This window comes from Mus pahari, chromosome 21 (genome assembly GCF_900095145.1).
Source record: "Mus pahari chromosome 21, PAHARI_EIJ_v1.1, whole genome shotgun sequence".
In the NCBI taxonomy this organism is placed as follows: domain Eukaryota; kingdom Metazoa; phylum Chordata; class Mammalia; order Rodentia; family Muridae; genus Mus; species Mus pahari.
In genome coordinates this window covers 36,763,055-36,788,729 of record NC_034610.1, presented here as the reverse complement: position 1 = coordinate 36,788,729, position 25,675 = coordinate 36,763,055, and the positions used below count along the sequence as shown (strand labels likewise).

At 44.4% G+C, this 25,675-nt stretch overlaps 1 protein-coding gene across 7 annotated transcripts in view; it reads left to right on the top strand.

The window, feature by feature from the left end:
• Window positions 1-25,675, top strand: part of Utrn (utrophin) — a 494,125-nt gene that overhangs the window by 138,080 nt on the left and 330,370 nt on the right. For all 7 annotated transcript variants that reach the window (XM_021221246.2, XM_029532896.1, XM_029532895.1 and 4 more), the window contains 11 exons: window positions 214-395; window positions 1,380-1,530; window positions 2,816-2,935; window positions 4,025-4,126; window positions 8,832-8,939; window positions 9,618-9,797; window positions 11,157-11,326; window positions 16,824-16,947; window positions 18,530-18,617; window positions 23,748-23,989; window positions 24,618-24,798. In XM_021221246.2, the coding sequence (XP_021076905.1) occupies window positions 214-395; window positions 1,380-1,530; window positions 2,816-2,935; window positions 4,025-4,126; window positions 8,832-8,939; window positions 9,618-9,797; window positions 11,157-11,326; window positions 16,824-16,947; window positions 18,530-18,617; window positions 23,748-23,989; window positions 24,618-24,798 (1,648 nt within the window). The remainder of the gene's footprint in view (window positions 1-213; window positions 396-1,379; window positions 1,531-2,815; window positions 2,936-4,024; window positions 4,127-8,831; window positions 8,940-9,617; window positions 9,798-11,156; window positions 11,327-16,823; window positions 16,948-18,529; window positions 18,618-23,747; window positions 23,990-24,617; window positions 24,799-25,675) is intronic.

The following is a 25,675-nucleotide window of genomic DNA, read 5'->3' as shown; positions in this document are numbered from 1 at the left end:
ACATTGTTTTCTTTGACCTAGCTTTCTTTTGAGTTATGGTTAATACCAGATTTCTCATTTCAGAGCTTAATACCTTCAGTGAAGGTCTCCCTCATCTTTGCTTTCTGCAGGTTACTTTCTCTGTGGCATTGCTGTTGGGGTTATGCACTAGCAGTTTGGTTTTTATGTCTTTGCAGCAAATGACTCACTAATTACTACAATCTCCTTTGCTAGACTTTTATGATGGAGCTGACAGCACACCAGAGCAGTGTGGGGAGCGTCCTGCAGGCTGGCAACCAGCTGATGACACAAGGCACTCTGTCAGATGAGGAGGAGTTTGAGATTCAGGAGCAGATGACCTTGCTGAATGCAAGGTGGGAGGCGCTCCGGGTAGAGAGCATGGAGAGGCAGTCCCGGTGAGTGGAGCTCAAGGACCAAGAGCCTGACTCCCCAGGCCACAGTGCTGGGTGACACTCAAGTACAGGCCCGTGGGGCTGTGAATAATAAGATCAGTACAGGGCAAGCCTTCCACTGTTCTTACACCGCTCTGTGAGTCTCATCTCTGTCAAGATCATAGAGGACAGTTGGAATGCGGAGGGTAGTGAGAGGGGAAGTTATATTTTGCATGGGTGATATCGTAATTTTATATTTGTTGCAGTGATAAAACACCCTGACCAAAAAGGCAACTTAAGGGGAGAAAAGGATTTATTTTAGCTAACAATTCCAGGTTTTGGTCTCCTTTTGGGGACCTCACAGGGGCGGGAGCTTGAAATCAGTAGTCACGGCACTGCACAATGAGGAGCAGAGAAGGATGACTGTACCCATGCTAGTGCCAAGCTGGTTTTCTTTACTTTCATACAGTCCAGGGCCCAACCAAGGAGTGGTGATGCTTGACTTCAGACTAGCCTTCCTATATCAATTAGGCTAATAATCAATACAGCTCCCCACAGACATGGCTGCAGGCCAACCTCATTTAGACAGTTCCCTCATTGAGGCTGTCACCGTGGAACAGTGTGCCTCAGACCTACTGTTCAGTGGTCTGTAACAGTTTAAAGAGCAGGCTTATGCCATGGTCCGTTTCACTTTACACGCTGTGATCCACGTTCCGGTGCTGTTTCCACCAATTTAGTACGCCAGGAATTCCTGAGTGTAGAAACAATGGTTCTGTTTTGAATACAGGGAGCTGTTATTTATATTCCCGACTGCCCTTAATGAACTCCAGCTATGAATCAAATCGGAGCTTTCCCCCCTTAGTTTCTCCACTGATGGACTCTCTGCTACTTGGATGGTTAGGGTAGGCAAGGGCGTATTATCCTGCCCCCTGATTCCCTGGTGCCAGGAGTGGGTGCCCGTGCCAGGTTGACAAGCTGGAGGGAATGACGCTCTGTCCCCCTGGCCAGGCTGCATGACGCTCTGATGGAATTGCAGAAGAAACAGCTGCAGCAGCTCTCAGGCTGGCTGGCCCTCACAGAAGAGCGCATTCAGAAGATGGAGAGCCTCCCGCTGGGCGACGACCTGCTGTCCCTGCAGAAGCTGCTTCAAGAACATAAGGTAAATCTGCCCCTTGTTCCTTGTCTACTTCCTTGTGTAAGAAGGTGGCGCCGAGCTGACCCGGGGCCTGATGGCTTCTCTCGGTGTGGAGTTGGGCTCCTTCTTCCGTGTTGCTTCAGGAGGTGTTTGCTGGGAGGTGACATTTTTGGAAGAGACAGCTTTGCACACGTTGTCCACGTCTTTCTTCCGAAAGTGCGTGACATTGGTCACATTTGGCAAGGGTGGTTTTGGACTCACAAGTGCATGAGAACCTGAACCTATGGGCAGTAATACACAGGGTGGGTGGAGAAAGAAACAGGGATATATACTTAGTTAGGATCAGGGTCTATAGCCAATCCTGTCAGGGAGCCTGTTACCTCTTTCCAGAAGAGCATGAGGTGCTGAGTGAGGATCTAGCACATGGTGGACAGTGTGATTTGGTCCTGAGATGAGTGGTTCAGTTTTTATAGCAGAAGAAAGGTAGAATTTTGTTGACCAGTGAAACAGCTAGATAGCTATGATTAAAGCTTTAGGGTCACACGAAACACTACCCAAGAGCCATTTCACCACACTCTAGCTACTGTTTAAACCAATTACTCTCCACAGATCTCTAATGACTGTTCTCTTCCTGTGGAAGAGGGAAGTGAAGGTGTCCATATGTTTGTTCTTGGGTGCTCTCTTGGGGAGCTAATCAGACTAGCTTCTATGAGTCATACAGCCTTTTCCTCATCTTGCACGGTATGGAACTACAGAAAATGACCTCTGATTCTATTTGCTTAAACTCAGGGCTTTTAGACTAGTCAGGTCTGCATTTTTGCCTTTTTTTTTTTCTTTCTTTTTTTCTGTTTTCTTCAGTGTCTCATTGTGTACCACTAGCTGACTTGGAACTTTCTATGTAGACCACGATGGCTTTGCACTCACAGCGATCCTCCTGTCTCTGCCTCTTTAGTGCTGGGATACCTGCATATGGATATATTTTTATTTTAATTCCCAAAATAGACACAGATTTTCTTCTCTTCCTCCTTTCTTTCTTCCTTCTCATCTTCTTCCTCCCCGACTTGTTTTTGGGGAAGAATTAGAACTGAAAATGGCACACACTGTCACACATTGCACTTGCAGACTCTGGCAATGAAATTTAAGGGTGTGTTCAGGTTTCTTTCTTTAGTATGGTAGTTAGGATAATGATTGGGAATGGCAATACAATGCTTCATTAGGTTCCTTAATTACTATTGAGAAGAAGCGGATTTTTAATAGGTAATTGAGGAAGAGCAGATATCATAGTTTATCTTTTCTTTTTTTCCTCTAGAGTTTGCAAAATGACCTTGAAGCTGAACAGGTGAAGGTAAATTCCTTAACTCACATGGTGGTGATTGTGGATGAAAACAGCGGGGAGAGCGCCACAGCTCTTCTGGAAGATCAGTTACAGGTAAGACCTTGACAAGTAGGATGCCCTTCAGATCCTCTCTCTGGTCAAGGTCCATGTATTGTTCCTCCTGGGCATACTTGTTTATACAGAAGGGTATAAAAAAGCAGACTCCTTTAATCTTCTTTCGTTACTGTAATGAAGGTCCTGAGGCAGGCTACTGGATAGAGAACAAAGTTTACTTAGCTCACAGTTTTGGAGGCTGGCAGTTCAGACAGCCTGACACGTGTTCTCCCTTGGCTGTGTCAAATAGAACAGGAACATGTGTATGTGTGTGTAGTGTCTCTGCCTTAACTTATTAATCCATTAGAATTTATCATGATGAGACCACCTTTGTCTCCTCATTTAATCTAATAAACAACAGTAACCCCTCCCCCCAAAACAAAAACAAAACAAAACAAAAACATCAGATTTCCCCACCCTAACCAGAAACAAAGCCCATGGTTAGAATTTCCACCTTCTTGATACTATTCATGCAAATGTTTTTTTAGTTAAATTCTTGTTTGAATTCATGGTGGGGTGGTGTGGGATGGGGCACAAAGCATGGCATCTGTTTTTGGTTGTATTTTCCAGTTAGGTCTCCTCATGGTGTGGTTTCAGGCTTAGCTGGGTATTCCTTGCTTCATGGGAGCCCTGGCAGTGGAGGCATGAGACTGTTATTCTGCTTTCTTGCGAATAATGGTAACAAGATTTAAAAGCACAGGAACTCATTCAAGTGATTCCCAGGCTTTCCCCAGAACAGTCACTTGAGGGACTGGTGAAGGCAACCATAGCCTGGAAGGCTTGAAGCATAGAAAGTAAACATGTAGATTGCGGTGGTAGCAGTGGTTGAAGAAAAAAAAAATACAGCAACCCTCAGACACATATATCCAGTTTTCAAATATACGTGAAATGGTGCATTCCCATACAAACCTTACAGTGAAGTAGGAACAGGAATTCTAGTTGTTTTTTTTCTCTCATCTCTGAGTAATTTAAATAATTCTATTCTCTCTATATATATTTAAAAGTATTTTTTGTGAATCGGTGTTTTGGAGAGCTGTAGTAATTGTGTCTCCTGGCTGGGCTGACAGAGGCTGCTCCTCCCTTTCCTAGAAACTGGGTGAGCGCTGGACAGCTGTATGCCGCTGGACTGAAGAACGTTGGAACAGGTTGCAAGAAATCAGTATTCTGTGGCAGGAATTATTGGAAGAGCAGGTATGAAACTCAACTACTGTCCATTGAGGACAAAAACAGTGACAAGGAGCCCGTCGTTACGTTATGGCTGTGGAATATGGCTGCCCTCTTCTCTAGTGAGAATTCTGGAATTTTGGCTTCTTTAAAAAACACAGAAAAATTATAAGAATATGTTTTTTTTTGTTTTTTTTTTTAAATCCCAGGTTGTTCCCCCCTCCCCCAGTAGCTGATTATGATTTGCCTCGTGCTCTGGTGGGGACATGATTTTGCCAGCTGCAGATAGTTTCTGTGATTGTGTGGCCTTTGTAATTCTGTGGACTCTTCAGAGGGTATATAAATCCTGGGGCCCTGAGGGTTGTTGGATTGTTGTTTGTTGGTGGTTAAGGTTAGTCCTCCACAAAGAAGAAACGACAAGAAGAAATTAGATGTCCTGACATCAAAGGACTTGGTACCCATAATCAGCCAGAAATAGTCCAAGGGTAACGTTGCTCCCTTTCTGGTCCCTGACTTTGTTCATGGATCTCTTTGCTCTCTCTCCTCTATTCTTTTCTCCCTCCTATCTAGTGTTATGGGATTGAAGGGGTTGAAGGGGTCGAAGAGAGTGGAAGACAGAAGAACCCACAAAGTAACCAAAGGCCAGCTAGCTACACTCTTCCCTCCCTTTGAAAGGCCTTATTTTGAAAATAATTTATGAGATTTGGAAATAATGGTTTGTAACTCACTTTAAAAATTTAAAAATATATATATTTACAAACCAAGGGAAAACAAGCAATCTGACCATTTCTATCAATTTAAGTTTTATACAAATGTCTATGCATTATTGACTGCTGCTTAATTCATTAATTCATTTTTTTTTTTGCTTGCTTACATATTTTTTGGTTTACCTTATTTATTCTGTCCTCATACTCACTGTGTAGCTAAGGATGACCTTGAGCTCCAATCCTCTGCCTCCAGCTTGTAAATGTGGCATTGTACCTGATTCCTGTAGAGCTGGGGGGAGAAGTCAGGGCCTTCCTTTACATGGTAGCCATGTAGCCTATCAGCTGAGCAACATTTCCAGTCCCCTATTTATTATTTTGAAAGTCAAATTTCTATTAATGTTATTATATCCATTTCTGCAGCTTACTCATTAAGATCATGGTATGAGGCTCCATGGTAATAGTAATTTGATTTCTGTTCATTATTTATACTGTTAGTGCTTAGGTCTGTTCCTGTCTTGACTTACTTTTCATGGTTTAATTACTTCTGGGTTTTTGTTGAGGGATCTGTTTGAATGTGTACCAGCACAATTCCCAGCATACAGTTTGTGCTCAGTAAATAAAGGGTACAGGAATATCCTCCATACACTGTGAACATTAATTTATAATCTTCCTCTTAACTTTTAACCAGCATACAGGATGAAACTCCTGAGGAAATATTCCCTAGCGTTGCTTTAGAATAAGCATCCAGTGGTACCATGGTGCAAAGCTGTCTGCACAGCTTTTCTCTTAGTTTGGCGTCTCTTCGCTTACCTTTTAGATTTACACAAAAGTTGTTATCAAAACGGAGTAAAAAGAAGTAAAAGTTTTCTCCCCAGTGCCAAGCAGTTGTAGCCTAGAAAAGAAGCAGACACAAGGTTCCCACAGTGTCCATCTTGGCTCTGTTGCATTTCCATCCAGAAAAAGCAGCTCTGTTCTCTGCATGGGGTCAGGAACCAGATGGGTGAGATCCTGGGGCTTAGCAGAGGCAGAGGCAGGTAGTTCATTTAAAATGCTGTTACAAATGATTAATTCACATGATGGCCAATGCTCTTTCTCCTCCTCCTCCTCCTCCTCCTCCTCCTCAGATTAGGGATTACATAATGGGGCTGTGACTCAGTTGGTGGAGAGTGCTTGCCTAATGTATATGAAGCCTTGGGTTAAATCGTCAGCAACTCATAAAGTGGGTGTTGTGGTGTATGTATACCACAACTTACCTTGCATGCCGAGACATAAGCAGGAGGATCAGAAATTCAAGGTTATACTCAGCTGCCTAGCAAGTTTGAGGCCAGACTGGGTTAAGAGAACCTGTCTCAAGACAGACACCCACCAAAACAATCGTATAATTTATTCTGCTTCCTGACATATGGATGGTGCCTTTTGGTAACGTGTATATCACCCTGGAACTTTATGTTCAAGTCAAAACATCCCATACATTAGTTAAATATTTTTCTTCAGTAGTAATGACTGACGTCAGTCATTGTCAGAACAAGATTGGTATGACTTTTCTACCTTACCAGTTTGTTGTTTCTCTGTTTCTTGTCAGCTTGACACAAGGTAGTTATTAGAGGAGAGGAACCACAATTGAGACAATGTCTCCATCAGATTAGCCTGTAGGCAAGTCTGTGGGGGCATTTTCTTTAATGATTGATATGGGAGTGCTGCCCCTGGGGCTGGTGGTCTTGAGTTGTAGCAGAAAGCAGCAGAACAAACCTGGAGGACTGAGGCAGCTGGAGGCATTCCTCTCTGCTGTAGAGTCTATGGCCTCTGCTGTAATTCCTGCCCTGTGTCCCTTAGAGATGGAGCCTTTGCTCTGTAAGCTCCTTTAGGCTGTGGTGTTTTATCACAGCAATAGAAACTCTACATTAAAGTTTGGAAATACATTTAGGATTAAAAAAATATTTAGAAAACAAGGGATATCAGGTTTTTTGACCAACTGTATCACTTGAAGTCTTATTTATTTCATGTATGTGAGTTTACTGTTGCTGTCGTCAGACACACCAATAGAAGGCATCGGATCCCATTACACATGGTTGTGAGACACCATGTGGTTGATGAGAATTGAACTCAGGACCTCAGGAAGAGCAGTCAGTGCTCTTAACCACTGAGTCATCTCTCTAGCATGTCACTTGAAGTTTTCAATAGGCTGCCTATTAATTATTGTCTACTGCTAGGACATTCTCTCTCTCTCTCTCTCTCTCTCTCTCTCTCTGTCTGTCTGTCTCTGTCTCTGTCTCTGTCTCTGTCTCTGTCTCTCTCTCTCTCTGTGTGTGTGTGTATGTGTGTGTCTGTCTGTCTCTGTCTCTGTCTCTGTCTCTCTCTCTCTCAAGGTATGTCTGTACCTTCTGTTTTGCTCCCTGGTCATTTATATGCATATCTTAACTTTACTAGGCAAGGAGATAGGATCTGCATTTGTCTTTTATTTTTCTAATTTTCATTTTTTGGGGCAGTGGTGGTAGACTATAGAGGTAGAGAGTAGCTTGTAAATAAGCTGATTAATGAGACAACTGGGAAAGACTTCTTCCCATTGCGAGTCCAGAACTAACCCTTTGCCCCTTAGCTGTACAGAAAAACATTGGAATACGCACTCCTTTGGAGGATAGTGTTGGTCTTAAGAGCATCTCACTTCATCACTTAACATCTTCCAAAGAACATACACTTTTGGCTGTGAGTTTTAAGTAGTTTTGTCATTGGCTTTGAGCCATCTTCATCCTTCTTCCTTTAATGTAATTGCTTCTGAACTTTGACCATTTGCATACTTTTCCCTCCTGGGGCTGTGGACAGATAGTTGATTTAGGGGTGGGAGTTTATGACCTAGCTCAGCCATTTCGTAGCTAACTGACCTCAAACATGTAACTTGATGTTTGCCCCCTTCTCTAAAAACAAGCAGCAGGGACAAGAAAATCTATGAGCTTCCTTTGGATTAAAACCTAGAGTTCTAATATGACTCTTTTTTTTTAAAGCTTGGCATAATTGGATTTAGTATCCTTTATCTACCCACCTTCTTGAGATCTAGGGTTAGTTGCTATATGGGGTAATTTTCTCCTACTGTAATAAATTCCCTAGTCAGGTTTGATGTCACATGCTCGTGGTGCTCAGGAGATGGAGACAGGAGGATTGCAAGTTCAAGATCAGCTTGACCAGAGGCCGAATGATATAAGGTTTACTTGTATTCCTTTTTCTTTTTTTTCTTTTTCTTTTTTTTTTTTTTTGGTTTTTCGAGACAGGATTTCTCTGTGTAGCCCTGGCTGTCCTGGAACTCGCTTTGTAGACCAGGCTGGCCTTGAACTCAGAAATCTGCCTGCCTCTGCCCCCCAAGTGCTGGGATTAAAGGCATGCACCACCACGCCCGGCACTTGTATTCTTGATTGAAGCTGGTAGCCCCACCACTGAGTTACACCCCCCAGTCCTGAAGGCTTGCTTTACCCAGTGTTTTAGAGTTGGGAACATCCAAAAGCATGGTGCTTGCTCTGGTGTGGAATCCCTGCCTGTCAATCACAATGCTGAGCATTGCAGTTGGAAGTATACACCAAAGGGAGAGGCTGTAGAGACACAGGAGGCCGGAGGTCAGGAAGGGGTCAGCCTTGCTCTTTTGTAACAGTGGTTCTCAGGAACTTATGGAGACCCAAGAAGAACAGCATCTCTCTCTTCTTACGGCAGCGCCACCTGAGACCTCCTCCTAGCTTCTACATCTTACAGAGAGTCTAGCCTCTCTCCGACCATGCTCTTCCCGCACAGGAGTCCTTTAAGGACATGCTAAACCCTATCCACACCTTACGCGTTATCATCGATGAGAACTAATGACTGGTTAATCTGTTATAAGTTATAGGAGGCTAATGCTTTTGCCAGTCCTCGAACTCAGATATTTGAGGTTCTTATCATCCCTATCTATATGTGAGTCACATATGTGAGTCAGATATTTGGTAACTTACTTGAATTGCCAGATGATTGACCAGATGTCTCTTTCCAACCTTTGTCGTTACTTCTAGTGTCTGTTGGATGCTTGGCTCACTGAAAAGGAAGAGGCTTTGAATAAAGTCCAAACCAGCAACTTTAAAGACCAGAAGGAACTAGGTGTCAGTGTCCGGCGCCTGGCCGTAAGTGTATCCCCCGTCGGCATCTGTTGTAAGCCTGTGATGTGTAGCGTTTTATAACTGAGAGTTAATATACTTGAGTGAATACAGATTATAGCTCGTTTCCCATTACTGCATCGCTTCCAGCCATGGTACCGTACCAAGAACCTTTTATTATTGCATAGAGAATGGCAGAACATGCTGTCAGTGGGATCACAAATCTACCTGATTATACTTCCTGAGGAAGATAAACTTGAGAGAGAGAGAGAGAGAGAGAGAGAGAGAGAGAGAGAGAGAGAGAGAGAGAGTTTTTTGTTGAAGTTAGGTCCTGACTCTTCCTCCCAGCCCCTTGCTCCCAGAAATAAGACTCAGAGTCAAAATATACTTAGATATCTTGGCCATATAGCTATATGACACTTCTCTGACTAGACCGTAACTTAAAATAACTCATTTATTTTAATCCCCATTCTGCTATATGGCTGGTTACCTATGCTCAGGTACCAGACTCCTGTCTCCTCACATCTTCCCCTGGCAAACCTCACACCAGAATCCTATCCCAGAATCCTTTCTCCTCCCGAATACCCTCCCTCCTATTTCCTGCCTAAGCCATAGGCCATCAGATTTATCATTGACGGGTGCCACGTCCATACAGACATAAGATATTCTCTACAGTTGTTGTCTGACAAATATTTGACATTCTAGATTTTGAAGGAAGACATGGAAATGAAGAGGCAGACTCTGGACCAACTGAGTGAGATTGGCCAGGATGTGGGCCAATTACTCAGTAATCCCAAGGCATCTAAGAAGATGAACAGTGACTCTGAGGAGCTAACACAGAGATGGGATTCTTTGGTTCAGAGACTAGAAGACTCTTCTAACCAGGTACCTTTTTGATTGGGTAGTATATTATACCATGAAAAAATTATAGGTGTTCAGGGACAGAAAACTGCAATCTGAGATCCAAAGTGTGCTTTATTAATTGACAATAAGAAAGAATGAGGCATCAATACAATATGGCTGAACCACGAAAACATCACGATAGAGGAAGCCGGTCATGCACGATAGTTCTCTACTATGAATTGTGCAGGACAGGCAGAATCTGGCAGGCGCTCAGTGGCCTCGAGCCGTGATGATTAGGGAGTGGGATGCGCGAACAGATATCAAGGTTCTATTTGGGCTGATTAAGTTGTCTTGGAGTGAATGAGAAGACAAGACAGATACGGGTATAGGCTATTCAATGATAGCATAAGCTTTTATTCAGGAGAAAGAGCCCTCAGGGTTTCTAGTCTGGGAATGAGAGCCCACTGTGTACTTACAGGCTAGGGTAGTTAGTTACAGGGGAGAAAGGGATTGATTTGGGGAAGGACACTAGAATGTTCTCTTTTGTCCTTTGCTAAGAAAGGTTAAATGGTGACATAGAAAATGTCAACCAGCATCTCTCTTGGGCAGCCATCAGTGCAGGTCCATGGCATGGCCAGGGCAAGAATCTAGAAAAACAAGTGACCGTAATTTTAGAAACAGGGATGACTTTGGTTTGGGCAGTTGTCATCATTCAAGCAGAATGGCGGAGTATTATTACAAGCTGGCATAGCCATGGCTAATGGTGACCTAAAGTCTGTAACCAGTTACACACCAATACCCGCCACAGTGGACCTTTGCTTCTGGGCCGGTCTGGCTAGTCTCGAACCTCTAACCCCTGCCTCTCCTACCAAGTTCTTGGATTATAGGAGCGTGTCATGTTTTATAAAGCAGTCTTATCGGCGGGGATACCTTGGCAGGCCCATGCTGAGGTGTGTCCCCGAGGAGTCACGCCATGTAAGAGACCTAGGATAAAGACTTATTGTGGGGACAGGGACCTGGAGAAGTGGCAACAGAGGTGTGAGGGCAAAGAACGGCAGGGCTGCAGGAGAGAGAAGGGCAGAAAGCGAGAAAGAGAAGAAGAGAGAGGCAAGAGAGGATAGGTGGGAACAGGGGAAGGAGATGGAGAGAGCAGAGAGAGAGATGCTAGGGTCGCAGTCCCTCCTTATATGCCTGGCTTGCTCCCCTCTCTCGCACGCACCTGGTGGGCTTTGACACGGGCTGTTGCTAGGTAGCTGTGGGGCAGGGCCTAGAGGAATTGTCTGTGTGGCACCCTGCGTGGCTTGAACTGTATGTTTTTATAGGAAGCATTTTATGTGAATAACTCCCAGCAGTGGCCTTCATTTAAAACCAAAGCTGGGCATGACGTGACTTTCCTTTCAGGTGACTCAGGCTGTGGCAAAGCTCGGCATGTCCCAGATTCCTCAGAAGGACCTTTTGGAGACCGTTCACGTGAGAGAACAAGGGCTGACGAAGAAGCCTAAGCAGGAACTACCTCCTCCTCCCCCACCGAAGAAGAGACAGGTCCACGTGGATGTGGAGGCCAAGAAAAAGTGAGCGATGCCCCAGCCTCAGGCCTGTGCAGAACTCGCACTAATCACTAATCCAATGAGAATTTAGACATGCTCATTATTATGTAGATTCAGTCCTGAGATCCGTTGCTGCCTTTGAGTCTCTGGAAGATTCCCCCTCACCGGAGGGAGCTAAGCAGCTAAATTGCCCTGAGGGACTTTACTCATCCTCTGCTAAATTTAGAGACTGGTGCGGAGTAACCCTTCTGTTATCAATCCCTCTGTTTCCCAGAGGAGGATTGTTTGGGGGAGGGGGGTCGGCCCCTGCTTTCTTCTTTCTTTCATACCTTTAAGACCCGACCGTTTGGCTCTGGATAAATTCCTTATTCTTTGTGAATCTCTTTCCTCTGCTCATCATTGCAATAGCAGTTCAGGAAGGCAATGCATTTTTTTGTGACCTCACGATCTCTCTCTGTCTCTCTGTCTCTCTTCCCCTTCCTCCTCCTCCTCCTCTTCCTCCCCTTCCTCCTCCTCCTCTTCCTCCCCTTTCCTCCTCCTCTTCTTCCTCCTCCTCCCCTTCCTCCTCCTCCTCCTCTTCCTCCTCCTTCTCCTTCTCCTCTTCCTCCTTTCATCTTTACCCACTTCCCCCACCAATCCATGTTATTTAGGTTTTCTTTGATACAATTCCTTTTTATCAGTTTCTAAATAGATGCTTCCTGTTTTGCTGAAAGAGCTCTTTTGGGTTAAAATGATCCTTTTATCTAATTTATTCGAAAGAAAACTGGAGATTGTTAGAAGAAGATTTCAGCTACATTCACCGGGCCTTCACTGTGGCAGAGCCTTTAAAAAGGTTCTCTACCTGTGGGTCTCGACTCCTTTGGGGGGGGTGTCATATCAAATACCCTTCATATCAGATATTTACCCTACCACCCTTAACAGTAGCAAATTTATAACTATGAAGTAGCAAAGAAATCATGTTATTGTTGGAGGTAAGCGCCACATGAGGAACTGTGTTAAAGGACTGCAGCGTTAGGAAGGTTGAGAACCGCTGCTTTAAAATGTAGTGTGCTCTAGGCACTGGATCTGATATGCCTGATCACAGTGAGCCTTCAGCTTGGCCTCAACCTTGTGCTCATTCTCCCTCTTACAGTGAGACCCCAGGGCTCATGGGCATTGGCAGTTATTAGGGGCCTGAAATCAAAGATATGCTTTCCACAGGATAGCTTTTATTAGAGGAATCGGGATTCTGGTTGTATCTGATGATTTTCCTTTCGACCCTCAGCCTGTTTCCTGCCTCCTAATGGTGCCTCATGCATGACTGGCACACCTGCTGTTGTGAGCAGCAGCCTTTACTTGGGCCAGAGCGGCAGGCAGGGAGGGAGATGCTGTTGATGTCAATATTAGCAGCAATCTTCCGTTTCCTGAGCCCTTGTTAGCTGCTGGGCGCATCTGGCACCGTGTGTCTCCAGGGCTGACTTTGGAATAGACAGGGTGTATCCTGACGGGAGGCTCATTTAAACTTGCCTGTGGTAAGTAACGAGCCTTCTGCTGTAAGAGACAAAATGCTGTGGCCAAGGTGACTTCAACCACTCATTATCGTGTGGTGTGACAAGAAGCAGTCCAGAAGTGGCCCAGCTGTGGTGAGAGGATGCACTTAAGCAGGCTTCCCTGCTATTGTTGGCTTGGTCATGTTTCCTCACAGTGCTTTGTCTTCTCAGCAAACTGGGTCTCCGATGTCACCGGCCAGGATTTTGTCCCTTGCTTGTTCAAGTTCATAAACTGGTGGCAGTGCTACTGGAGGTCCAGATGAACCGTGTCATGTGTCCCTCCCTTATCCCCAGTCTATTCAGTTTGTACAGAAGTATAGAGAGGGAGGGGGTTGTGAGTCATGAGTCATGACCTTCGAGGGTGGATTGAGGCAGACATTCATTACTGAATTAATTCCTCGGCAGAGGCCTGAGTGCATGCCGTTCATGGTAGCAGAAATCTATCTTTCTCTCTCTCTCTCTCTCTCTCTCTCTCTCTCTCTCTCTCTCTCTCTCTCTCTCTCTCTCTCTCTCTCTCTCTCTCTTTTTTTATGTCCCGGGTTTGCCTCAGAACGTCCTGTGTGCTATCTTTGTAGAGCCCAGGCATGCTTTTCTAGGCAGTAGCAGGATCTGATGGATGCCCACTGGGAGTTCCAGTTTCTTTCTTTCTTTCTTTCTTTCTTTCTTTCTTTCTTTCTTTCTTTCTTTCTTTCTTTCTTTCTTTCTTTCTTTCTTTCTTTCTTTTTTTTTTAAAGATTTATTTATTTATTATATGCAAGTACACTGTAGCTGTCTTCAGACACTCCAGAAGACGGCGCCAGATCTTGTTACGGATGGTTTTGAGCCACCATGTGGTTGCTGGGATTTGAACTCAGGACCTTTGGAAGAGCAGACAGGTGCTCTTACCTGCTGAGCCATCTCTCCAGCCCGAGTTCCAGTTTCTTATTCCTAGAACATGGAACTAGACAGGGATGCTTAGCTGTTGCAGAAACAGTTTCCTAAGATACGACATGCATATCCTAGGAGAAGGCCATGGACCAGAACAGAGCGCAAGGCTGGAAGCCCAAGCTCCAAGCCCCAGACGTTCTTATGATCTGCTGTGGGTCCTGGGCATCCGAAGACATTCTCTCTTTCTCTCTCTCTCTCTCTCTCTCTCTCTCTCTCTCTCTCTCTCTCTCTCTCTCTCTCTCTCTGTGTGTGTGCATTGCTGGCTTTCCTGCATCCATGCAGTACCTTTTCCATGTTAACCTTGGCTGGGGAGGCGTCCAGCCTTCTCCTATGCCAGCTGGTTTTTCTGCTGTCCAAACATCTCAGGCTTAATGCAGGTCACTTTCGCCTTATTCTCCCACCAGTCCCTCCTCAAAATGGTCCCACACGAATGTTTGAGGTTAGCTGTCACAGTCACTTCCATCGTCCTAAAGACGAGGCTCTCCTTAGCTATTCCTGGTGTGACATAATTTTCAGACCCTTTCCTGTATTCTGTTAGCTGTAAAAATGGTCATGAACTTGTGTTGGACTCCACAGACAATTGAGAGCCCTAAATTACCTAATTACTTATTCTTGGGAGTCAATCTTATTTTGTTTTCATTATGTTTTCTTTTTAAATCTGCTCAGGACAGGCATTTCCAACTATCTGGTTATCTTGTACTGGGGTCAAGATAACCAGTACAGTGTCTGTACACGTACAGATGTCTTGTTCATTTTAAAGAGAGAAACTGTGGACATCTAGAGTCTGCTCACTTAGCTAGAGCATCACACACGCTCTTATGTTGAAGTAAAATTTATTGACCCTCAGATGTCTGAAATAAAAGGGGTTTAATGAGTGGCTCAGGGACAAATCCTGAAGCCTACAAAAGCAAAAGGGTTCAATAGATGGAAATGGGCACTTGGAAGCTAAGAGCCCCAAACCTGTGTGTGTGTGTGTGTTTGTGTGTGAATACAGGTTTGTGTGAATGTGGTTATGTGTATGTGTATGTATGTGTGTGTGTGTGTGTGTGTGTGTGTATCTGTTTGTGTCTTTGTATGGTTATGTGGATGTTTATGTGTGAGTATAGGGTATATATATATATATATATATATATATATATATATATATAGTTATGTAGATGTTTGCGTGTGAGCACAGGTGTGTGTATATGTGAGTACAGGTTTGTGTGTGAGTGTGGTTATGTAGATGTGTGGTTATGTGGATGTTTGTATCTGTGAATACAGGGATTCTCTCTCCCTCCCTCCCCCCTTCCTCCTCCTCCTCCTCCTCCTCCTCCTCCTCCTCCTTCTTTCTCCCCCCCCCCCCATTCCAAAGGTTTCCTTCCTCAGGCATGGTCCCCCTGGCTTATTTGTCAGTGAGCCTCAGGAATTTGGCTGACTCTGCCTGCCTCCACAGCTCTGGGATTATAAGCATGCCACCCAGCCAGGCTTTTCAAATGCAGGAACTCTAACTCAGATCTTGCAGGGCAAACACTTTACCTGCAGAGAGCCATCCATCTCTGCAGTCCTCAAAGCATTTTGTTCTAGGGAAGATTAGAGAAGGAAGATTGGGCTGTACACATTGCGTTTACCTGGCCATAGTTAGAAGTGAGACTGCTAGGCACTGAAGGGTTTGGGCTAAGTGGGTGGGTGCACAGTCCCTAAGAAGCATTGCTGCTTCTTGCTTACTAGTCTGGGACATTTATATATTAACAGGTGGTGGTGCCTGGGGTGCAGCCACCACAGATGCCAGGTCAGTTTTAACTTGCTTTCAGGAATGTGGAACTATCATGTTAGTTCTGGCTGGTGGCTATTAATTGATTAATTCCCTTAACTCTTGCCTCCTCTGATTTAGATTTGAGATATTGTAGGAAACGCCTTTTTAAATCACACATTACACAGAAAACTTACTCAGAATCTACTAGAAGCACATTAAGGGCTGCTTCCCGGAGGGACCTTCAAATACATCTTCTCTTGCTTATGATACTGATTCACACCAGGGTGAGGGGGCAGCCACATGGACTGTCTCTGTTTGAATAGCTCTTGCTTCGTTCATTAGTATGGGGTCCATTATTCAAAACCCCCATGAGCTCAGTTGCTTCCACTCTAAAAGGATATTCAAAAGTATTTTCAGAGGGAGTTGTGAGGATTCATTGAGTTAGCGATAAACATGGAAGGCTTAGCCAAGGGCCTGGTCTCTGGTCACCTTTCAGAAAACTGTGGTTTTCACCTGCCTTGGGATGATCCCATGTCCAGCCTGCCCACTCTTCCCCCTCCCATTTACCGCTCCCTGAGTTCCTCTTGCGTTCTATCTATGGCGGTCTTTTCTGTGTAGTCTTTGGTTCCGGCCCCACAGTGACTGACTGGACACTGTGACCAGATTCTTCTCGGTTCTGTGCTTAACACAGCTGATGTCTGCTCTTTGTTTAAACCTGTCATCTTATCACCCAGGGCCCCTGAGACTCTTGGCCACATCGTTAATTCGCCTTCCCTCACAGCACTCTCTGTACTAGACACACCTATTTGTAGCTGGCAAAATATGACCTCCATTTGTTAAGCACAGCCACACTTATGCCCTGAGACTGTTCTTTCCATGATGGGTTAGGAGTCACTCCTTGGAAGTCCTGGATTGTACCTAACAAATGCTTTTCTTATTACTTGTCACTTTCAGTTGCTTCCTGATGACTCGAAGCTCCTGAAAGGCTGAGATAGTCTAGTTAACTATGAAATGAGCAGCAGAGGACAGTTTTTATAAATGTTTGTACTTGTCCTTTTCCTGTTATCATCTAACTAAATCTGTTTTTTTGTTATCTACAAGCTTATAAAAATACAAATGATTCCCAATTAAGTAAAAAAAAAAAAGTTAATTATTTTATTAGCCCTATAACATTTTCACTTCTAATTGTAAAAGTATTATGGGTAGTTGCTCTATTTTGGAGCAGTGTTTGAATATCCTTGCCTGGTGGGCATTCAGGTTGGACTTTATTGGGCCAAGGCAACAGTGGAATCTGACCAGTGACAGAGGCAAATGTCTCCATCTTGGACAGGTTTGAGGCTCTAAGTACAGAGGTGCTGAACTGGAGTTTGAAATCGAAGACTGCCATTCAGAACACAGAGATGAAAGAGTATAAGAAGTCACAGGAGACCTCGGGAATGAAAAAGAAATTGAAGGTAAAATATACAATGGATATGCCAGGAAGTAAAACAATTCATCAGGCTAGTTTTACTATTGGCACAGAGATGTGCCAGGGTCCAGAAGCTGCTGGGAAGTCCAGGTAGCCACAGATGGCTTTTAGAGCATCACTGTAAACATCTGATCGCCACATGGAGGAGAAATTAAAATTTTTTCCCTTTTTCCTCCTTAATCATTGAGTTGTACATACAGTCATCATTATTACCTTCTATGTAGATTTAAATTTACACAGTCTGGTACATAGTAACTTAGGGCTTTGTATGGTTTCAGAGATATTCTGCCTTTGTATCCAACAAAGCATTTGGTGTATTAAACAAGACAGCTTTTTCTTTTTAAAGTACAGTTGGTCATTGGGCCCATGGAATCGCCTACCTGGATTGAAAATATTGGGAAAAGAGATTCTGGAGAATTGTTGAAAGCAAAACTTGAATTTATTGCACCTCCATACATCCCAGAGAGTCTGTCTGTATGAATGAAGTGTGTACACACCTTGGTGTGGCTACCTGCCACTGCCCGGCCCCCTCATCACCTCCTGTCTTGCTCCTGTACCGTGTTTGGAGTCCCAGGATGATTATATCTGAGACAAGCACATGCATACCCTTGTCACTTCCCTCCATCAAGCACAGCATGATGACCACTTAGTGTACATGGCATCTTGTTGGGGATTTAAAGCAAACTAGAGGCAACTCGAACTTACAAGAGCCATATGGAAGTAGTATACGGTGTCACATAAAGCACTTTAATAGTTTCAGATTTGAGATGCTGACGCCCACTGTGTTATGATAAAGGACCACTTCTCAAACCGAAACCGTTCTTGTTTGGGTTCTGAAGCATGCTGTCATTATTTTAAGATTGCACGTGAAATGTGCTGCGTTCACGTTTGAGTTAGATGGAGAACCTGGACCAACAATGATGCCAGCAGATAATACCGAGACTCAAAACCATTCTCTTCTCCCTGGCGAGCTCTGCCATAGCCATGTTGAGTTCATTTCACCCAAGCCATTATTTTGTTTCTTCTTTCCACCCTCGCTACTGTTTTTGTTTTGTTTGAGTCGAGGTTTCACTTCATAGCCTTGGCTAACCTATAACTTGCTCCGTAGAGCAGGCTGGCCTGAAACTCACCGTGATCCTTCTCTTCTGCCTCTTGAGAGCTGAGGTTAAAGCTGTGTACCCAAACCTTTTTTCTTACGATATGAAATAAACTATTCTCCCGAATCGAAATCTTAGACCAAAAATGCTAATTTAATGATTTCCCCTTGATAATAAACTCATAATTACAGAACATATAATCTTTCCTTCTAAAAGAATCTAAAGTTGATATTTACTGTCATCAGTTTTGGAATTTTCTTTTTCAGACTTACTAATTTTCTGAGTGCTAGAGAGTGGCCAGGAATTGCGTAGGTTTTTTTTTTTTTTTCTTCCATCACAGTACTTTGTAGATAAACTTTGAAATACCTAAAGAAAAGTGAAGAGGGCACAGAATATGAGGTTTTAAAATAACATCAGCGTTACATTGAGAAGGGAAGCTTTCAGCATTTTATATTTGGTCTTTATTTCCAGGGATTAGAGAAAGAACAGAAGGAAAAGCTCCCCCGACTGGATGAACTGTATCAAACCGGACAAATCCTTCAGGAGCAAATGGGAAAAGGTGAGGCCCTGCAGGGCTTTTTTTTTTTCCCCCTCTCAGATTATTTTAGAAGGTCACACTTAATATTTGCAGCTTACCACACAAAACATTTAATAGACAAAGCTAGAAAAAAAGATCTGGTTTTCAATTTTTTTTTTTTTTTGAGGCAGCAGAATCTTTCAAAAACTGAAATCTTATATTGGAGCTTTTTATTAAAAACAGATAAAATCAAAGTCGTTCTGCTCCCACATGGGGGGTCAGAAAACTAGAAACTTGAAATCCTCAGCAGAGCAATTAAAATCCAACAGTGCACAAGATTGTAAAACCTCACCTTTGGGGTTACATACTCTGAATTTTTCTTATATATGAGGGCACTGAGCGAAATTTTTATGCTGGCACTGTCTTAGATAGGAAGTCGCCTTAAGGTAAACTTACTCTAGTTTCATTCTGTTGCTGTGACAATCATCATGACTCAGAGCAGCTCAGGGGAAGAACCAGTTCGTTTCAGCTTACAGATCCCAGTCCATCACTGAGGAATGTCAGGGTGGGAACTCAAGCATCTCAAAGCAGAAACCATGGAGGATACTGCTTGCTGGCTGCCTGGTCCTTACAGCCTAGGACCACCTGCCTAAGGAATGGTGTTGCCCACAGTGGGCTGAACCTGTTCTACATTTCTTAATGATCAAGACAATGCCAACTGCGTGATATAGACAATTCCTCAGTCTAGGATGTCAGATGATGCTAGGCCGTGTCAGATGGACAATTACAGCTAACTATTATTAATGTTTGATTTTTGGACACTTATGAATGTTTGATTTTTGGTCACCTTTGGAGGATCAATTAATATACTCTAGAAACATTTTTCTACTTAAATTTGATGTTATTTGTATTCAAAAACTTTTCCAGCAGCAAAGACCCTCACCCCTCACTAAAGCCTTGCATAGATAGACACAGAGAAACCTAAAATTAGTATTTCCCCCCCTCCCCCCTGTGGCTGTTAAGTTTGGCATATGGTTATTTCTTTGGTGGATCTTGACCTTTCTCTCTTCACCCTTAAGAAAAGATGTGGTAGGCTGAGAATGTCAAAGGCTGGGGCATGGGTTGCAGTCGGGTGAGGTTCACATGCTGCTTTAGGTCTTGGTTGAAGGGCAGAAACTCTAGCGGGCACATGCCCATTGGTGCACACAGGCAGGAGCAAGTAGGATTTGCCGGGTTGACTGCAGAAACTCCCTTCTTGAGAACTCTAGAGGGAGATCACCAGGAAGCACATTTCCTATGCACCTGCTCCTTCTTCTAAAAATACTTAGGTTGTCTGTCAGACCGCTGGGCGTCTTAGCTCCGCCTGCATGGAAATCATGGCTAGGCAAGGGAAGGGCTAAATCTTCTGAAGGCAGCTATAGCATCTGTTCACAGCAGCGCATGGCCTCAGCAGGCAGGAGCGACATCAGGCAGTGACTGATGTCTGGTATTAGCTTTCGTGCTGGTTTCCCATAGTGGGACTCTTCCATAAGCATCAGAGTTACTGCTTAGGCCTAGGAAGTGGGGGCCCTTCATCTCAAGAGAGTGGCTGGCTCTGTACCTTGTAAGTGGACATAGCTGTAGGGATTCCTCAGCATTGGGCAATGGCCAATATTGTAGCTTCTATACCTGCGGTGGCTAACACTCTTGGCTCTAAAGGCTTGGCAGCTTTCTGGGTCTATTCTGGGGACCGATGCTTATAGTTTCTTCTTAATCAGTCTCAATCTCAATCTTTCCCTCCCTCCCTCCCTCCCTCCCTCCCTCCCTCCCTTCCCTCCAGTTTACTTACACCTTCTCTCCTGCCCTGTCTGTTATCTCACATCCATTGCAGCTGTGCCTGTGGCTGAGTCCCCATTGCTGCCGCTCAGGACCTGGCTACCTCAGCCTTTGTACCACTGTCAGTAGAGGCTCTGCCTGTTTTGAAGCTGTGTATACAGCCGGTGCCTCTGCCCCTTCTGCGGCTTGGCCTACTAATTGCTCCGATCTGTCTCCCTGTCAGATGTCTAACAGCCCAATTCCTTGCCTCTTTCAAGGTTTAGCCTACCAGTACTGCTCAGTTCTGTACTAGGGATATATTGCATTCAAGGCTTTGCCTTTTCGGAAGCTGTCGGGCATCCAGTCCCCACCCCTCCCCCACTGCTGGTCTGGTTTGGGGGCTGCTGGTTTTGCTCTCCAGCTGTGACTGCTTGCAGTCTCTGTTGCTCCTGTCTTTCTGGCACTTGCTCAGCTCATCCACCTGACAGTAGACAAGAAAAGACCATACCGGAAAAGCCTTTTCTGGACCGAATGTTACAATCCAGGGAGGGTGTAGGAGTATGTTTTCCAGTAGCTCACCAAGTGAACCATCCCCTCACGTAGCTAGAGAAAGGGTATTTGTATCAGTTGCAGCAAACCTAAACATTGTGCCTATACCAAGTGTCGTATTGTTCCATTTGTAGTAATCTCAGTGTTTGGAGGCCACAGAGGAAAGTGCGCCTGCTCCCACTTGGGTGGAAATGGGTGCGGTGTCATCTGGTGTTTGCTGAAGCTAGCAAAATGTGTAGTTCCAACTCTCATGGTTGGTGCTGCACCTTCGGGATTGGGCCTGTGTTGCAGCTGTGACTGTCATGACAATGGCATCTGTGGGGCCATTCCGAGTGACCGAGACCAGCTGAAGGGCAGCCTGCTTGACTATTTTACTGATAGTCCCCTGGTTTGCAGCAGTCAGGAGACTCTGGGAGTATCATTTGGGGAGTTAGGTCACCCCTTCCGTCACATTTTTATTTATGGGAAAATCAACAACAGAAGGAATGCTTATGATAGGAACGTACTAACACTCACATCAGTTTTAATGGTATTTAAGAGCTCTTCACATATCTATTCAGCTCCTGCCCAGGGAAAGGAGGGATCTACTCACCTGCCTTTGAAAGTGTTCTGTGCCTGCCTCTGCCCTTGATCAGAGCTATAAACAACCACGGCACAATGTGGCAGATTAGTTAGACCAAATCTTTAAACCAGTAGTTCTTTTACATCTTTAATTTTGTGTGTGTGTACAGTGTGTGTGTGTGTGTGTGTGTGTGTGTGTGTGTGTGTGTGTGTGAGTTGTTTTGCAATTACTGCTTTTGGAATGAATTTTTCTTTATGATTTATTTTTATTCTATGTGCTTAAGTATTTGCCAGCGTGTAAGTAAGTATTTGACCATGCCAAAGCACCGTTTGCATGTCCACTGTTCACACAGTTGCTAAGAAAAAATGGTGCTTTTTCTTGTCCATGATTCCGTTATCAGCAACACTTGCACATGGACCACATGGACTGTGGTGTGTGAACGCCTAGCTTAGGTTTAGTGTCTTCTTAGCAGCAGTGCACTTGAACAGCTGATGTGGGTGGTACCTTTCAACCATGGTGTGCACGTTTGTATTTCTGATTCTTAGGAGATGTAGTGTGACACAAGATCTTCCCAATTTGTATTCCTGGTAAAACAGGGGTGGCGTCTTGGTTTCCATGACATTTTCCTTTCATGTTGAGTTTCCATGACGGTGGATGTTGATCATATATGTTTACAGAGAAGACTCGTTTCAACTGCACCCCTACTCATATCCTGAAGGTGTTGAGCCTCTCCTTTCAGCATGCGTGTCTGCCAAACAGAAAGAGTTGGCTGCAGTAGTACAATCGAGCCAGTCTTATCCCCGACTAGCTTACAAATGAAAGAGACTCAGAATATGGTTATTTTATTTACCTTTGACAATTACTGGGGGTGGGGGTGGGGTCCACCTCTAATCTGCTTTTCTGACTGCTGGCCTGGCCACCTCCCCAGCAGTGTACCCCAAATACCTACTGTTTCTCCTGGCCACATGCTCACAGTCCCCAGTCTCTCTTCTCTGCTCTCCCTCCTTTTCAGTTCTCCCATGCTCAACCAGGTAACTTAAAAACCTGCCTGCCTCTGATCTCTTCAGTCAGTAGCCACTTTTCTTTAACCAGTAGTTTTAAGTTAAGGAACAAGGTTTGCACAAGAAAAGCTGGGCCTAGACTTTCTGGTAAAGAATCTAGCATTACAGTGCATAGCAACAGACCAAACCTCCACGGGGTGGCACTTTTCTATGCTGCCTCCCACTCACTTAAAAAAAAGATTTAATGATAGCTTATAGCACTACAAAGGGTATGGAAAGGCCTATTGTTATAGATTTTTTAAAATCAATTCTAAGGACATTTCATAGCTTTCTAAAATTTGAGAAAAAATTTTTTTTAAGATTGTTGGTGGCTGGAAAGATGGCTCAGTGGGTAATGCTTTTTGCCACTAAACCTAATGATCCTTCCCTGGGAGCCACACAGTGGAAAGAGAGAAACAATTCCAGCACTTTGCCCTCTGACCTCCATGTGCATGCCTTGGCATCTGGCAGCCCCCGATACAAAATAAGTAAATAAATATGAGAGCTTGTAAGATTAACATAATAGAATAATGTTTTTTTGAGATGTGTCTCTAGAGTAGCTACCATTATCATTACTTTGGCATTGTTTATATTTACTCATAGATAACATTTATATAATATAATAATAATATGTTTATATTTACTCATATGTGTTCAGAGTGTTTTGTAGGCTTCTTGATGCTTCATGAGCCTGGCACCTGGCTTAATGTTCTGTCACGTACCCATTTGCTTGCAGGCAAGGGGACTCCTGTTCTCTTTTGTCACCCTAGACTTGAGCCAGCTCTGAGTTCTGCTAGCAGTCGGCTTCATTTTCCTATAGCAGAAGGCATGCATTCTGATGTCCGAGCTCTGGACAAATTCAGGCATTTGAGTTGATTCGCCTGCGTCAGATTATAAGCTATTAGAGTGTTACAGTGTCGGGGGTGGAGACATGGTCTACAGAGGAGGAACTAGTGGATGCTTTACAGATGGACCTTATGAGATAGCCGCATCACCCCTGAACTCTTAGCATTCCTAGCTCCCCTTAGGTCAAGGAGTTAAAGCATATCCAGTTATTAGAACATCATCATGGCGTAAAATGGTCATAAGGGTACGACCTAAGGATCTGACCATTGCTTCGTCTTTCACTGTGTTAGATGTCTAGAACCAGTTCTAGCCAACTTTGGTATTACTAGATGAAGTGTCAGCTTTGATGCACCTGGACTTTTTTTTTGTTTGTTTCTGTAGAAGGCCTTTCCAGTGAAGAGATAAAAGACGTTCTGGAAAGGGTTTCGTTGGAGTGGAAGATGATATCTCAGCAGCTAGAAGATCTGGGGAGGAAGATCCAGCTGCAGGAAGATCTAAATGCATATTTTCAGCAGCTTGATGCCCTTGAAAGGACCATCAAGGGGAAGGAAGAGTGGCTGAGGGGCACACGCGTTTCTGAATCGCCCCGGCAGCCCTTGCCAGGCTTAAAGGATTCCTGCCAGGTAGAGTGAGACATGGCTGCACTATAGGACTATAGATCCTTTCTAGATATCATTCAGTGTGTCTGGTGAGTGGTGTGTGTCTGTGTGGTGCGCATCTCTACTCATGGAGACCTTTCTGGGCTGAGTCTCATATATAAAGAGGAAATATCATTCAATATATGTGGTGAATGATGGATGTGTTTGTGTAAGCACACGTATCTCTACTCATGGATGCCAGAAGAGGGCAGAGGAGGATATTAGGTGCCCTGCCCTACCACATTCTACCTTATTCCTTTGAGATATGAACCTGGAGCCTGGTGTCTAATAAGTCCCAGCTGCCCCTCCTGTCTCTGCCCTCCCTTAATTCCAGGGTAGCAGCAGGTGGTGATGCCCACATTTTTACATGGGTTCTGGGGATCCAGACTCAGGTCTACATGATTGCTTAGCAAGTGCTCTCACCCACTGAGCCGTATCTGCAGCCCAAGACGCCGTATCTCCTAAAAGGCAAAAGGTCTCGCAATCTGAAGAGAAAGCAGAGAGCGGGAGAGCATGGATCTTGTATCATGAGCTTTGTCTTCGCTTCCTTCATAACTCTTTATGGGGACACTCGTCTTCATGGAGTGAAGTGACCGTATTTTCTCTTCCTCAGAGGGAACTGACAGTTCTCCTTGGCCTTCACCCCAGAATTGAGACGCTGTGTGCAAGCTGTTCAGCCCTGAAGGCTCAGCCCTCTGTCCCAGGTTTTGTCCAGCAGGGTTTTGATGACCTTCGACATCACTACCAGGCTGTGCGGAAGGCTTTAGAGGAATACCAACAACAACTAGAAAATGGTAAATGTTGGCTTTCCTCTGCTGTATCTGTCTGTCTCTGTCTCTGTCTGTCTCTCTCTGCTTCTATGTATGTATGTATGTATGTATGTATGTATGTATGTCTGTCTGTCTCTGTTTCTCTGGTTCTCCTCTTAGTTTGCCTTAAATCTAAAAATTACTCCCAATATATAGACCTTTAGTGTGTCTGAGTTTCATCCTGGCTTCATGCTTTCTTCCCCCGCATCCCTGTGGCTTGAAGCGTTATAATACATTCAGACCTGGCCAGGTGGTGGTGGCACAAACCTTTAATTCCAGCACTTGGGAGGCGGGGGAAGAGGGTAGGAGCAGAGGCAGAGGGATAGGCAATCTGAGTTCAAGGCCAGTCTGGTCTGTAGAGTGAGTTCCAGGAGAGCTAGGGCTACACAGAGAAGCTCTGCCTCAACAGCACCCCCCCCATAAAAAACAAAAAACAAAAACAAAAACAAAAAACCAAAAAAACCAACCAACCAAACAAAAACAACCCAACAAACCAAGCCAGCTTGGCATGCTGTAAAACTGCATGAGTAGGGTATAGTGACTTCCGGGAGACTTTGCTTTCCTTTGGTGGTGATGGGTTGAACCCCAGTGTCTCGTGCTTGCTAGTGATTTGCACTCCCGCCCTTAAGGAGAATTTTATGGGAGAAACCACTTCGCTCTCATCAAACAAAAACATCATCGATTTCTGTTTGCTCCCAGTGGTTAAGGTTTTAGCAGCCCCACTCGATCCTTGAAAAGGAATCTCTTTGTTTTTCCAGAATTTGAACAAAATTGAACAAGGTGGAATTGGAGACAGCGGAATGAGGCTGGTTGGGGTAGCTGGATTTGGGAAGCTTGTGTGTCACTTTCTGTGTCTTGTCAT